The sequence below is a fragment of the Heterocephalus glaber genome, unplaced genomic scaffold (assembly GCF_053883595.1).
Source record: "Heterocephalus glaber isolate CG9 unplaced genomic scaffold, H.glaber_assembly_v1.0 deba00001504, whole genome shotgun sequence".
Classification (NCBI taxonomy): domain Eukaryota; kingdom Metazoa; phylum Chordata; class Mammalia; order Rodentia; family Bathyergidae; genus Heterocephalus; species Heterocephalus glaber.
The window spans coordinates 71,211,368-71,226,587 of record NW_028258324.1 but is presented as its reverse complement, the minus strand read 5'-3'; the positions used below and the strand labels follow the sequence as shown (position 1 = coordinate 71,226,587).

Below are 15,220 nucleotides of genomic sequence, written 5' to 3'. Positions count from 1 at the left end.
GAAAATGTGAAGCAAGGCCAATGTATGCTTTAGATCTAACACATCCCCCAGATTCTCATGTATGTGAAAGGTGACTGGATTGTGGGGTGCGGTACTCATCAGTAGACTCATCCACTGATGAGTTCATAGCAGAGTGGAGCCAGGTTGGAGGTGACAGGGAAGGGTGTATATTTGTCCCTGGCTCCTCCCTTTACTCTCTGCTTCCTGGTTGCCATGGGTTGAGCACCTTTTCCTTTTCCGTGGACCCTCTGCCATCCTATTTCTGCCCTGGAGCTGCAGACCATGAACAGAAATCTTGACCCCCAAAGAAACCTCTCCTCAAGGTGTGGGTGGTGGGTACCGTGTCCCAGCGATGGGCAGGTGACTAAGAAGCCAGTGAGTAGGCATGAGCTCACCTGGGGATGCTCGTCAGGTATGTCAGCACATTCAGGAAGTCCTCCTCGGGGATGCGTTTGAACCCCACGCACTCTGGAAAAGTGATGATGGGCGCACCGTCCTTCCCTCGCCCTCCTGCAACAGAAACGAGTCAGCATGTCAGCAAAATGTGCTCCTGTCACCCTCTGCAGGTGAGGGATGGCGCAAATACCAGGGCCGGAGAAGTATGTTGGCCATCGCTTGTTCTGTGTACATTATCTCAGACAGGAATTCAGGAGATGTTAACACAACTGTTTTTAGGAAGTCTCAATTCTTCATGTTTGTTCAGCAGCACTATAAGAATTCAACTTTGAGTCCTTTGAGGATCCTATACTTACTGTATAAAGGCAATTCTGATTAGGTAGAGAAGGAAATGATGCCACACAAATACATAATATTCTTCTTCACTTCTTTTTTATCCCCATTAAGTTTATTGGTACATTTTGGGTATAAAATACAGTCACATTCATCATTGGGATCTTGTACCATTACATGAGTATCTTGGTTCTTATTTTTTCCCCTTCCCCTGCCCTCCCTTCACCCCCTCCAACTTTCCCTATTTGCAAAGACTTTGTTTCCATTTTTTGCCTTTTCTCATATTTTTTCTTTTCCCTTCTTTCCTTTCTCCTACCCCTCCCACTTCCCCTGCTCCTTTAGACCTTTTCTTCCTATTACACAATAGCAATTATACATTTTTAAAATTATAATATCAAGATCTAGGAGACATTACCACAGATTTTACAGAATTTAAAAGGATATAGAAAGCATATTACAAAAATCTTTTTGAAAAAAATTTGACCACTTCTAAGAAGTACCTTGGAAGACAAATTAATGAAACTGACTCTAAGGAAATATAAAATTTGAATAGCACCTATTAAAGAAAGTATATTCCTAGCTTGAAAACCTACCTATATGACAACAGCAGGCTCATATACATTTTAACTGATAAATTATATCAAACATTTAAAGTAGAAGAAAGAAGGAACACTTCTCCCCTCATTTTAGGAAATCAACATTGTGCTAATCCTAAAACTGGATAAAGATAATAGAAGAAAAAAGTATGAACATAGGTAAAAATTTGTTTAACAAAACAAACTATTAGAAGTCAGATCTGGCAGGATGTAGAAAGTGGTTTTGTTATAGGGATGGCAGTGTTGGTTCAGCATTGGAAGATCCACCCCCATAAGTTACCATTTTAACAGAGGAAAGGAAAAAGCCATATGATCCTGTCACTAGTTGGAGAAAAAGTATTGGACTATATTCTACAGCTGTTCATGGTAAAAGCTGTCAGGAGACTAGAAGTAGAACAGAACCTTCTCAACAGACAAGCCATGTACTCCATACTTCCAGCAAAAACGCCTTATATGAATGGAGAAGATACAATGCTTTCTCCCTAAGGTGGGGAACAAGGGCAGATATGCCTACTCTTCATCTATCCATTAAACTTTGAAACATAGGCCCAAATCAAAATAGTCTGGCAATAAAAAGACACAATTAGCATATGATTGGCAAGGTAGAAGTAAAATCTTTATATGTAGATGAAATGATCATCTACAGAGAAAATACTAAAAAATCTCTAGGAGCCCCTAGAACTTGTATTTGAATTTAGCAGGATTAGAAAACACAAGGTATATATAAAAATTCAGGTCTGTGTATACTTGCTATAAATGAAAAATTGGATATTGAAATTTAAAAGTTATGTAGGAGTACAAAGGACCTAGAAAAGTACAAAGAAAAAAAACAACAGTGTTGAAGACATTTATTACCTAATTTTAAGACTTCCTCTAAAGCTATAATAATCAAGGCAGTGTTTGTGTAAGGAAAGACATATAGATCATTGGAATAAAACAGAGAATCTAGAAATAGAACCACACACACACACCGCCCCCACATATATATGGTCCACTGAGTTTTGAAAGATTATTTAACATTAACATTTTATAGAACATAAACTCAATTCAAGAGCAGAGGAAAAGATAGTGTTTTCAGCAAATGGCACTAGAACACCTGGTATCCATGTATAAAAAATTAACCTCAACCCTTTATTTCCATAAATAAAAATAACTTGAAAGGATCTATGAACCTAAATAAGAAAGCCTAAAAGTATAAAACTTTAAGAAGAAATTATAAGGTAAAATGTTTATGAATTTAGGGTAGGCAAGAACTACCTAGGATATAAAAAACATGATGTATAAAACAAAAAAAATGATAAATGAGATTCCATCAAAATTTAGAACTTTAAATGACATTGTTAAGAAAATGAAAAGTAGTTCTTAAACAGACTATATTTATAATGCATATAACCTATGACCAGAATATATAAAGAACTCTTACAGTTCATTAATAGACAACTCAATTAAAAAGTAGACACAAGAAGATGGTAAATAGCCAGTACAGCACAAGGAAAGGTGTGCAACACTAGAGTCAGAAAAATACTAATCAGTACAATAACAAGATCATATTATGCACTCATTAGGGAGATGAAGTTAAAAGTTTTAAAAGAACAGACGTTAGCTTAGGTGTGAACCAGTTAGAACTTTCTAAGACTCTAATGTGAATGTAAAACAATAAAACCATTTTGGAAAACAATATAGAAATTTCTCGTATTACTGTTAAGAACCAACAGTCCTGTTCTTAAATTTTCACTTGAGAGGAATAAAAACACATGTTCACAATAGATTTGCACATACAAGTTGAGTATCCCTTATCTGAAATTCTTGGGACCAGAGTGTTTCAGATTTTCGTTTGAAATCCACTCGATCTGCAACGAGGATAGCTACTCCTGCTTTTTTTTTTTCAGGTTCCTGTCACATGGAGTATTGTTTTCCACCCTTTAACTTTCAGACTATGAGTTTCTTTTTGAATTAAATGTGTTTCTTGTATGCAACATATTGTTGGATCTTGCTACTTGACCCATTCTGCCAGTCTATTTCTTTTGATTGGTGAATTGAGACCATTAACATTGATGGTTATAACTCATACATATTGACTTATCATTGTCATGACTTTTTCTTTTTGTTGGATTCTCCCTCTTTGTGTTTAATTTCTTTTTTTTTTGGTACCGGGGATTGAACTCTGGTCCTTGTGCTTGCACAACAGGTGGCGAATGTGTTTAATTTCTTGATCAAAGCTAGCTGAAGTCCTATATGCCTCACTTATCTGTACGTCAAGTTCTTTTCCCCTCCTTGGGAAGTTTTCTGCCATCACTTCTGTGAACAGTTTTTTTATGTCATCTGCACTCTCTCCTCTTTCTTCATTGACTCCAATCAGTCTTATGTTATTCTTCTTTGCATCGTCTAGCAGCTGCTGGATTGATTTCATGTTCCTTTACAATTTTAAAGCAATTTTTCTTTTCCTGGTCACTAATTGCAATCTTTTCTTCTATATCTGAAATTCTACCCTCACATTGGTTCATTCTGCTGTGCAGACTTTCGATGGAGTTTTTAATCTCCTGGAAATCTGTTTGCAACTGTTTTATGGATTCCATTTGTTTCCTATGTTGGGATTCCATCATGTTCCTCAGATCCTCTATTTTTTTTAATCTGTGTCCTCTCTAGATTTATTAATCATGTCTTGCACCATGAGCACAATCTTTGCTATTATCTGAGTAGTTATTTCTGATTTCATTTTTCCCAGACACTCTTTTGTTGCCAGTTCAGAGAGTCCAGGTGGTTGAGTATCAGAGTGTTCCATCTCATTTCCCTTTGGGGTTGTTGTAGGTGATCCAGAAGTCTGTTTTTGAGGCTTGTTTACATGTCTTCTCATTTCCATGGGGGGGGTGCTTCTGGAGCCCACACAGCTCACCTTCTTTGCCCTAGGAGCTTGGGATGGTGGCGTGGGAGCTTCCTTCTGGGTTCTGGGACCAGCTCAGCTTCTCTGCCCTAGGAGCCTGGGATGGCAGTGGGGGAGCTTCCTTCTGGGTGCTGGGACCAGCTCAGCTTCTCTGCCCTAGGAGCTTGGGATGGTGGCGGGGGAGCTTCCTTCCGGATTCTGGGACTGGCTCAGCTTCTCTGCCCTAGGAGCCTGGGATGGCAGTGGGGGAGCTTCCTTCTGGGTGCTGGGACCAGCTCAGCTTCTCTGCCCTAGGAGCTTGGGATGGTGGCGGGGGAGCTTCCTTCCGGATTCTGGGACCGGCTCAGCTTCTCTGCCCTAGGAGCCTGGGATGGCAGTGGGGGAGCTTCCTTCTGGGTGCTGGGACCAGCTCAGCTTCTCAGCCCTAGGAGCCTGGGATGGCAGTGGGGGAGCTTCCTTTGTGTTTAATTTCTTGTCACGCCAGACAGATTCATTCTGCTGGGCTTCCTGGGGTTGTGATCCTCATTGTCTTTTCCTAGGATATTGTCTAAAATGTTTTGGAGTGTTAGTTTGGTATTCATGAAGTTCCTAAGGTGCTCTTTGTCATGAAAGTATCTTATTTCTCCATCAATTTTGAAAGATGATTTTGCAGGGTACATCAATCTGGGTTGGAGGCTGTTTTCTTTTAGGGCTTGAAATACATCACTCCAAGCTCTTCTTACCTTGAGAGTTTGCATTGAGAAGTCTGCTGTGATTCTGATGGGCTTTCCTTTGTAGGTGATCTGTTTCTTTTCTCTTAACTGCTTATAGAACTTTGATCTTCTGTTGGGTTTCTGGAATCTTAACAATTATATACCTATGTGTAGATTTTTTTTTAATCAAGGCTAGTTGGAGTCCTATATGCCTCACTTACCTGTATGTCAAGTTCTTTTCCCCTGCTTGGGAAGTTTTCTGCCATCACTTTTGTGAACAGTGTTTTTATGTCATCTGCACTCTTCTCCTGTTTCTTTACTGACTCCAATCAGTCTTATGTTATTCTTCTTTGCATCGTCCAGCAGCTGCTAGATTGATTTCTCATGGTCCTTTACAATTTTAAAGCAATTTTTCTTTCCCTGGTCACTAATTGCAATCTTATCTTCTATATCTGAAATTCTGTCCTCACATTGGCTCATTCTGCTGCATAGACTTTCAGTGGAGTTTTTAATCTCCTGGAAATCTGTATCTGTTTTATGGATTCCATTTGTTTCTTATGTTGGGATTCTATTGTGTTCCTGAGCTCCTCTCTAGATTTATTAATCATGTCTTGCACTATGAGCACAATCTCTGCTGTTACCTGAGAAATTATTTCTGATTTCATTTTTTCCAGATCCTCTTTTGTTGCCAGTTCAGGGAGCACAGGTGGTTGAGTAGCAGCATGTTCCACCTTGTTTCCCTTTGGGGTTGCTATAGGTGATCTGGAGGTCTGATTTTGAAACTTGTTTACATGTCTTCTAATTTCGATGGGGGGGGGGTGTGCTGCTGGTCCCCGTGCGGCTCAACTCCTGTGTGCTGGCGGGGGTGGTCTCCTCTTCACTTCTGTAGTCAGTAAATATCAAAGGCCACATTGCACTGTGGTTAAGAAAACTCTAAAAAAAAAGAAAACTCTAAAATCACATAGCCTGGCTCAAATCCTACTTTGCCACTTAATTGCTACATGATTTTAGGCAAGATACCTAAGTAGGAGTTTTCTTATATATACATATATATTTTTCATAGTATATACGTTATATATGATATATATTTCTTCCATCCATATAATAGGAATAATACTTGTACCTATGTCAAAAGGTATTGTGAAAGTTAAGTGTAAACACAAACAAAAAGCTCCTTGGCAAAATGTTTATTAAATATAAGTGCTCAATGAATAGTGACCATTATTGTAATTATTACTACTATAAAGAGGCAATAATCATCCAGGCTATGAGATTAAATTAAACAGATTCTATTCCCAATCTCTTTACAGCTAAGTTTCAGTCATATGATGGAATTCTGGCCTCATAGTTCCCAAACTGTGTGGCAGAAACCTAGGGAGCCCTAGTGAACTCACAGGAGCACCATGAATATCTTAAATTTTTGAAGGAAACCATAATAGTTTACACTTGTCAGATGATATCTGTACTACTGGCTTGAGGTACTTCACGACTTCAACATTAAATCACATGATATTCTTTTGTATGACATTGTACCTTTTTATAAAGCTGGATTTTTTTATAGCTCCTGGGGTAAAAAACAAAAACAAAAACAAATATGGTATGAAAATCAATGTGCAACAAGCATGAGGATGGTGATGGCTGGTATGTTTGAGATTATTGCAGTTATTTAAAAATAAAACTGAAAAAAACTAAATATTTTCAGTTACATATATTATTTTTAAACAGCCACTAAGTTGGTAGGACATATCTATTTATTAAGTTGCTTTCACTGTCAGGTATTGCTTTTGACCTAGGGATGTGGTGAAGAATGAAACCTCAAGGTGCTGAGAGCTGAGAAAGTCTGGGTGACTCAGATGCAGCCTGCGGGATATGAGCTGGAGTGCTGTGTGCACCCACAAGGTTATGCCCCAGGTGGGGGGACCACTTTCAGAGGAAGAATGGCTCCCACGTCCAGGCCAACCACAAATGATGGCACATACTGAAGTGTGGGCTGTGATTTAATGAGGATCTTGTGGCCTGTAAGGAACCCACAGAAAAGGGAGATTCGGGGACGTAAAGGTAGGCAGTGTTCCCCCAAGGCTCTCTTAAGAAAGTGTATCCTAAAAAAAAAAAAAAAAAAAAAAAAAGTGTATCCTGGCCTCACCAAGAGCATCCAGGCTATATCCCAGGCCCTCTGGTGACGCATGCACTCCACCCCTGCTGAGCACCTCCTGTTTATGATCTGACTTCCTGGGGCAATGTGTTTCAGGCAGAAACATGCATGTTATCAAGACATGCACATTTCTATCATATAGAGTAGGTTAGCAGTACGGGTTTCTAGAGGAGTTTCGTGTTATTAACGTGGGTCTTAGGCTCTGAGACACCAATCTCTGTGGAGCGAAGCTGTGTGAGCTTCGTCTGGGGACTCCGTTGTCCTCTTCTAGGAGGCAGTGTTAGAGTAGGTAGCTAGCTAGATACAAGCCAGTACTGGGAGAGACTAAAGGAGGAAGTTCTGTACCTAGAGACAGTGGTTCTTCCTAAGTGTGCAGTCTCAAAGCTTCCTGGAACGGGCCTCATACACTGCTTTCGGTTTCCTCATACCTGCCCGCTGTGCATGATTCAGGGGCCCAAGTGCAGCTTGAATCGGGCCCAAGCTGAATGATGCTGACCCCCTTGGGCCTCATTTATACACATCTGCATTGTGGTTTTGACTACCTTAATGGGGTTGGCCGCCACGCTTGTTCCAACTTAGACCATGTAAGTTAAAATCTCCCCCTCTTGACATGAAGGTGGAGTCTCATAGTTGATTCAAAGGAAGTCGCACTCGTTACCACCCTCGACCACTTCCACAAATCTAAGGAAAATGAAAAACCCACTCCCGCCCCAGTGACAGCTGCCACCTCAGCTCTGTGCGCTTGGACTGCTCCCAAGGCTACTGTCCTTTCCAGTGATGTGCCCCTGCTTGTTACTCAATGAAGTGCTTGGGACTCCGACTTTCTGACTCTGAGCCCCATCCTGTGGACCTCCTCACAGATCTTCTCAGGGGTCCAAGAGCTCAGAGGACAGCACAACACGGACACAACGCAGGTCACCAGCACACAGAACGTTGCCCAGCCTGTGTTGATCCCAAACTGTGGTAAAAGTGTCTCTCTATTAACCCTGTGTGTTTATTTAAGTCTCCAAAAATGATGTCTGGGATTAGATGTTTGTTGGCCTTTGAGAGCTACCTCACTATGACAAGTGACTGAATATGTGTCCTCCGGGCAGTTCCACGACCATAGAAGGTTTCAAAGAAATGCAAATTAAAATTTTTATTCCCAGTAAGGCTGAACGTAGGTGCATAATACTCCACAACTTGTATAAACAAACATTTGCTGACTGAATGGCTACATTTCAAGAAATGAAAATGCCCTAAAATATTCATTAGGATGTGTTTAAGCCATTTAATGTCATCTTTTTTGTTTTGTTTTTTTAGTACACTGGGGATCAAACCAAAGACCTCATACATACCAGGCAACTGATGTACATCTCCACCCCTTTCGTCTTATCTTTTATAGTTGACTGAAATAAAGCTTTTCCCACCTAAACAGAAAAAGATAAGTGGAGCTTTCTTCTAACTTGGTTTTTACTAATTCTGAACACCAGAGAAGCTGCACAGTCAACTGTGGACATCTACCTGGCATTGAAATTCATTTTAAGAAACAAAACTGGGTTTATGGGAGCGCAACCACTGACCACCCAGAACAAGGCATTTAGTGCCACCTGGTGAGAAAATATAGTAATGCAAGAGGGAAAAGGTCCCACTCAGGGAAGACAATGAACCTTCTTTGATACCAAGGAAAATGGTAAATTTTTAAAAATAAACCTCACTCCTCCTAGCATAATTTTTACCTTTTCTTTAAATGGAAGAGAACTAGCTTGACTGCAGAAACAAGTGCTTGAGTTACACAGTGATTCCTATAAGGGCCTGGGCGGGCTGCCACGAAGGCTTGTGCCACAAGGAGCAGAATGTGGGACGCTGCAATGTCCACCAGAGGAATTGGGGTAGGTCAGCATCGGGGAGGAGATGAGGCTGCTATGGCCAGTGACCACCCCGCATCTACTTCCCCTCCTCCCCCCCACAAAGAGCTGACCTTCGCTGGGGAAATGTCAGAGCCATTGCCTGGGAAGCACTGTGGAAATCCCAGGGCCCGGGATGCTGAATGACCCATTCTGCCAACACTGCCACCAACAAAAATGTATAAAAACAACACAAAATAAACAACAACTGTCCATATTCTCTTTAAGTTGTAGATGTCTTATCAGATACTCAATATAAATGAAAAATCCATTTATAAAGCTCTGAACCTAGACTCTCTGTTTTACCTATAATTATAAAGAACTTAGGGCCGGGGATTTAGCTCAGTGGTTCTGCTGCCTGCTTCTCAAGCGCAAGGTCCCGAGTTTGATCCCCGGTACAAAAAAAACCCAAACAAACCAAAAAGAACTTAAAAACAGTTTTAATGTACACTGAGTTTCCCAGGAATGCAATTATCCTATCAATTGAGGAAAGAACTTTATCATGTTCCAAATTTAAATTCAACAATTGTTTGCTATTTCAGAATATTACTCCAATAAAGCCACACCAGACCCCAGTATTCATACCTGTCTTGTGTACTTGGTGGCCCACACTACAGAAATATTATTTCTTATTACTTCTATTAAAATACATATTGGTTGGGCTGGGGATTTAGCTCAGTGGTTTTGATGCCTGCGGCCCAAGCACAAAGACCCAAGTTTGATCCCCAGTACCAAAAAACACCCAAAAACCCCATATTGGTAATGTACATATTATTTTACTATAGTGGCTTTCCTTTATTTCTCCTTTATATTACATTGGGAACTCCACAAGCCTAAGAGAACTTCATCTTTCAATATTAATCATTTTCAAAAAGATTAAGCTACTATATGGAGAGAGGGATTCATATTAAATGATTCCAAGGGAGAAATGGCCATTGAAAGAAATGTAAAAGGGTAATTTCTTGTAATTGAAGGAAAGGCATTATGGCCCATACTGATAAGTGACTAATTCATTCCCACACCTCTTTCCCCCTGACCACCTTCTACATGGGAGTTAGAAAGCTAAATGCTTGCTTTTCAGATTCTCTTGCTGTGAGGGATGGCTACATGATAGTTCTGGAATGAGACATAAGTAGAAGTTAGTCAAAAGCTTTAGGGAAAGTTTCTGCTCTCCTGGCAAAAGGAACAGATGAAGTTAGAATTGCTTCTTTTTTTCTCTTCCTGATATGGACACAGACTTGATGTCTGGAGCTGCAGGAGCCTTCTTGGGATCGAGACTTAAATATGGAAACGTCAAGAGAACCAGAAAGATGCCAGCCTTAACACTATTGAGCACTGATCCAATAGTAGGAGTTTCTACCTCCAGATGTCTTAAGTAGTTTAACAAAAAAGTCCTATAGGCTGAGTTCTCTTGTAGCCAGAGTCCATACTTTCCTTTAATAAGACCCATTTTATACATGACAGAGATTCAGAGCAACCTACTAATTGAACATGAACCCAGAATTTTCTGAGTCCAAAGCCTAGAATGTTTCTACCATGCTAACAAACCTATGTCTCCTGCTTCAGCCCTGAACTCAGAAATATTCCAAGCTGACTGTGAACATGCACGCTGCCTTCCAAACAGGAATTGGATGATGGCCAGGGCTCAGGCCTCTGGTGGTTCTGACCTCAAAAGACGCCCTTCAGGAGGGCTGTGGAAGAGAGGGTGCTGCCTTCTGCGGGTAAAGGCTGTGAGCAAGACCTTGATTCTGGGTCAGGCTTTGCACAATGGGCCTTCGCTCTTCTTTTTTTTTTTTTTGGTACCGGGGATCGAACTCGGGACCTTGTGCTTGAGAGGCAGGCGCCGGAACCACTGAGCTAAATCCCTGGCCCAAAACCTTGTGATTAGAGATTTATACCTGTGAACCTGGTCTTTTTTTTTTTGTACCGGGGATTGAACTCGGGTCCTTGTGCTTGCAAAGCAAGCAACAGAACCACTGAGCTAAATCCCCGGCCCCTGGCCTTCACTCTTCTACACAAATGGCGCTGGCCAGGCCATCGGGTTCTCCTTGAGTCTCTGTCCTTTCCTCTACAGCCTTCCTGGCCAATAAGCCTCTGGCTCTTTCCAGAGTTCAGTGGAATCTACAAAATTCTACAGCTGAAAAATAAGTGTTCACTTTGCTTACCCGAATCAGGAAGAGGAAAACTGCTATGATCCAGAGCAGCCTTCAGGCTGCCATAGACACGAGAATAGACCTGGTCACAGAGATTTATGTTTTCAGACACAACTAGACAGGCACCCAAGGTGGCCTCAGAGCTGACGTTTGCTATCTCTGCTAGGTAGAGAGGGATGGTGGAAGTTGAAAGGCTGCCGATCCCAAAGTGCTCCTTCAGAAAAAATGGAAACAAAGCTTTTGTACATAGGGAGGGGAGGGGGCTTGAGGAGGGAATGGGATAAAATAAATTAAAATTTATTTTTAAAAATATATTTTTTTTGGTACCGGGGATCAAACTCCGGACCTTGCGCTTGCGAGCCAGGCACTGGAACCCCGGAACTGAGCTAAATCCACAGTTTAAAAAATTTTTAAAGCAAGGGAAAAAAAAAGAAACCCTCACTCCTCTGAAAGTTTACAGGATTATTACTGTCATTCAAGCCTTGTATTTCTCCAAACTAATATTTGTGAACTCATTGCTAGACATAAGTAATTTAGGTTATTTTTATCTTATTGTAAAAATTATTGAAGATCTCTTCTATTATTTGTCAACTACCAAAGAAAAAAAAAAAACCCAAAAAACAAAAACCAAAGTACTCCTTCAGAGCTGACAGTCTTCAGGCTCGCAAGCTTGCAAGTGCATCACAGAAAACCAAGCTTCTCTCTCATAAGGAGAGCAAACTTAAAGGACAAAAGAAACTCAGAAATGAAGGGTGATCTTCGCTATATCAGAGGAGTCCTCTTGGCCCAGCATGAGCTTTCCAGCTCTGTTCTACACAGTGGGCTGACAGTCTATTCCTGACTTACTGCTGGCATTGTATTCATATTCACTGTGAGTATGGCTCTGATTCCTTATTTTTAAAAAACTGTATCATACAGAAAACTATTTCTGGTAATAAAAACCTTAAAATAAACACCTTATGGGAATTTAAAATATATCAGGAAAAAATGATGGACACTTATTTGGCAGTTGTAATACTGGGCATTTTTTATGCATTTTGTCATTTAGTAGCCAAAATTACAAGGACCCCACTGTACACAGGAGGAAATGGTACCTTAGAGAAGTAAACTGCCTGAGGTGACACTGCTAGTAAATAGCAGAATCCAACTCCTTATCTAGCGCTGTCTGGTACCAGTTCATGTTTTTCCTGTATTGCCTCTAAGAAATAAGCATGGAAAGAAATGCCTGAGTAATAAAAGAGATAAATTGAACCAATTACAGTGCACCCTTGAGTTACAACCGGCCTGACAAATGAACAATTTAGGTTATGATCAGAATTTTAGTTTTAACTTAATGACCAAAGTCTTGAGTTACAACCCAAATGCTGGCCGCTTGTGCTTCCTGATGGTCTCAGATACAGATTTAACTCTTAAAAAGAGTTCTGGAAGGAACATTACAGCATCCTTTCCTGTGTGGGGTTAATTGAGAAATCCTGGGCCAGTGTCTTAAGGACACTGAGATCTGCCTGTACATAGGAGAGAGACTTTGAAGGCTGTGTAGAGGAGCCTGAGCCTCCAACTGCCCAATTTGAGTTACAACCAGCCCCAGCAAACTAAATGAGTTTGTAAGTCAAGGGTCCACTGTAAATGTATCAATTAATCAACCACTGGACTCCTGTCTGAGATGTGCCATTGTGGGATATGTGGCAGAATCATACACTGGGCCATTAGAGTTTGCGTCTAACGCTATAGGAATCCACTCCACTCCTCCCCATCATCCACTGAAGACCTGTAGCCTGCTGGCCTTGGGGCTTCCTGGTGCAGGGCCACAGCAGCAGTTTCCAGGAGCCCAGAGGACAGTTCCCTTCTTGCCCTTTGTCTTGCCAAGCCTAGGCTCACCCCAGGAAGCTACGAGGCTGGCGGGGCATGTACCTCGGAGCCAAACCTGTGGGACCAAAGCTGGGCCTTCAGGGAGCCTCGAAGGACAGCCTGGAACGACTTGGGTAATTTTGTACTGAGCTCCTTTTATGTTCCAGTCTCAGTTCTGAATTCTAGCAATGCAGAAGTAAGAAAAACAAACACCCTGTACTTACAAAGCTTTCAGTGACTATGTGAATGGTGACTACCATAGAGGAAGGAATCCCCAGAATGCTCTGCATCCCCACCCAGGATGCACTGCTGGAGTGTGCTGTGGGATCCCACTAGGTGAGACTGGGTTTCCCTCTGGTCAGTGGGGTGAGAAATTTGGAGCAGATTAAATATAATTTACACAAAGGAGAGAAATGTGACTTTTCCTCCCATTCCCTGTTGTTGAGAAAAATTGATACCAACTGCATTTTCCTCTGTGATATAAACAACATGACTGTTGTTTTGTTTTAGAAGAAACATAAACCTGAAGAGAGTGACTTGCCATCTTATTCCTCTGTGACAAAGACCTCTAATCTCACCACTGTATGCTCCCAAATTTAGTTCAACTATTATGATTTAGGGTTTGGTATTGAATAGGGAATGATATTAGGAGATGAAATAGGACCTCTAAATGAAATAAGGGAAATATTATAGTTCCCAACCTGTTAGATGTCTGACACACCAAGTTTGTGTTCTCTGAAATCAAAGAATGAATTCTAGGAACAACAGAGGTTAAGAGTAGGAAATGTTTATTGAGAGGATAGCTCCTAAGAGGCAGGAGGGGTCCTGAATGGGTAGCTGAGGACCCCACTTTACAGGGAAGTTTTACAGAGCAAAACCACATGGGTACAACATGGGGTACAGTTATGATCAACCAATAAAGTTACAAATATAGTTGCTTAGGTAACAGTGATCCAATGGGGAAACGAGTCATGTAACAAGTGTGCATGGAAAGTACAAAGACTTTTTCTAGGAAATGATGGGTCCAGAGTTCTTGGTCACCCACTGGGGTGACTGATGTCTATCTGAACTTCATCAGACCCTGTGTTACCGCTTATCTTGTCCTTTGGGGAGTACGCAAGCCTGGTCATTTTGACTTTATCTTGAAGCCTGGTCTCCAACAGATGTGTCTCTGGCCACAGCTGTGAGGTGTTTTACCTTTGTCCCAACTCTCTCTTGTGGACTTAGCCCTGTCTGACTACCTATAATATTTCTACCTAACTCAGCTGTCTATAATAGTTCATACCTCCTAAAGTCATGCATGCCACTCTCAGACAAGTGAATAAGAATAGTACTCGGGTAGTGACAACTTTTCAGTCTTGTTCCCTGGACTCAGAAAATTTCCAGCCTCTTTTTTTTTTTTGGTACCTGGGATTGAACTCAGGTCCTTGCGCTTGTGCAGCAGGTGGGGAAACCATTGAGCTAAATCCCCGGCCCTCCAGCCTCTTATTAATATCAACCTCAGGTTAAGCTTAACCAAATGCTTGTTGGGAATGTCCTCGGAAGACCTAAGAATAAAAGTCAAATGTCTCAGAGAACAAACAACCTTAGCAAATGCTCCTGAGCCCTTCAAACCAAGACTCTTGAGGCTGAATCTTGGAAGAGCATTCAACAAAAACAGTGGCAGAATGGCACGGCGCCCACTGAGGTCATTAGTTGTTTTTCTTCAGATCTTTCCAGCTCTGTTCTTCACAGCCTCAGAGTAAGGCACTCATTTGGGGAAGACCTGATGCACCCCAAAGCAAAGGGAACAGCATCCAGGAGACCCCACCCTTCTCCGGCCGTGCATCTTCACCCCATTCTGGCCCAGATGAGGTTTGAGGGGCGAGTGAGGTTGGGCATAATGCTCATCAAAGCCCAGAAGCCCTCCCGGAAGGAACCCCGGCAAAATGTGGAAATGCAAATGAGTTTACCCCTTACCTGAAAGAATGGCAAATTGTCTGTGAAGTTGTTCTATTATATCCGCTGCCACCAAGGGCCTGACTTCCTGTTGCATGATTTCATCTGTGTGAATGAAACACAAATTAGGTTGAAGCGTTGTCAATTAAAAAGAGACATTCAAAAGAGAAAAGCAAGGTTCCATTACAAGGGAAAACTGGGACTTATTGGGCTATAATGCAGGTATACTAAACTCGCTTCCCGAGGTGTAGGGTCAAGTCCAGGTGCGTGGTGTGTGTATTTGTTTTTTGTACCTGGGATCCAACTCAGGGCCTCGTGCTTGCCAGGCAGGCACTGCACCGCTGA

General features: G+C 41.6%; 1 protein-coding gene across 7 annotated transcripts in view; it reads right to left on the bottom strand.

Moving 5' to 3' along the window:
- Mcf2l2 (MCF.2 cell line derived transforming sequence-like 2) overlaps window positions 1-15,220 on the bottom strand; it is a 237,566-nt gene that overhangs the window by 180,513 nt on the left and 41,833 nt on the right. For all 7 annotated transcript variants that reach the window (XM_004834923.3, XM_021256429.2, XM_004834925.4 and 4 more), the window contains exons 2-3: window positions 14,897-14,980; window positions 396-510 (exon numbers count right to left, since the gene is read on the bottom strand). In XM_004834923.3, the coding sequence (XP_004834980.2) occupies window positions 396-510; window positions 14,897-14,980 (199 nt within the window). The remainder of the gene's footprint in view (window positions 1-395; window positions 511-14,896; window positions 14,981-15,220) is intronic.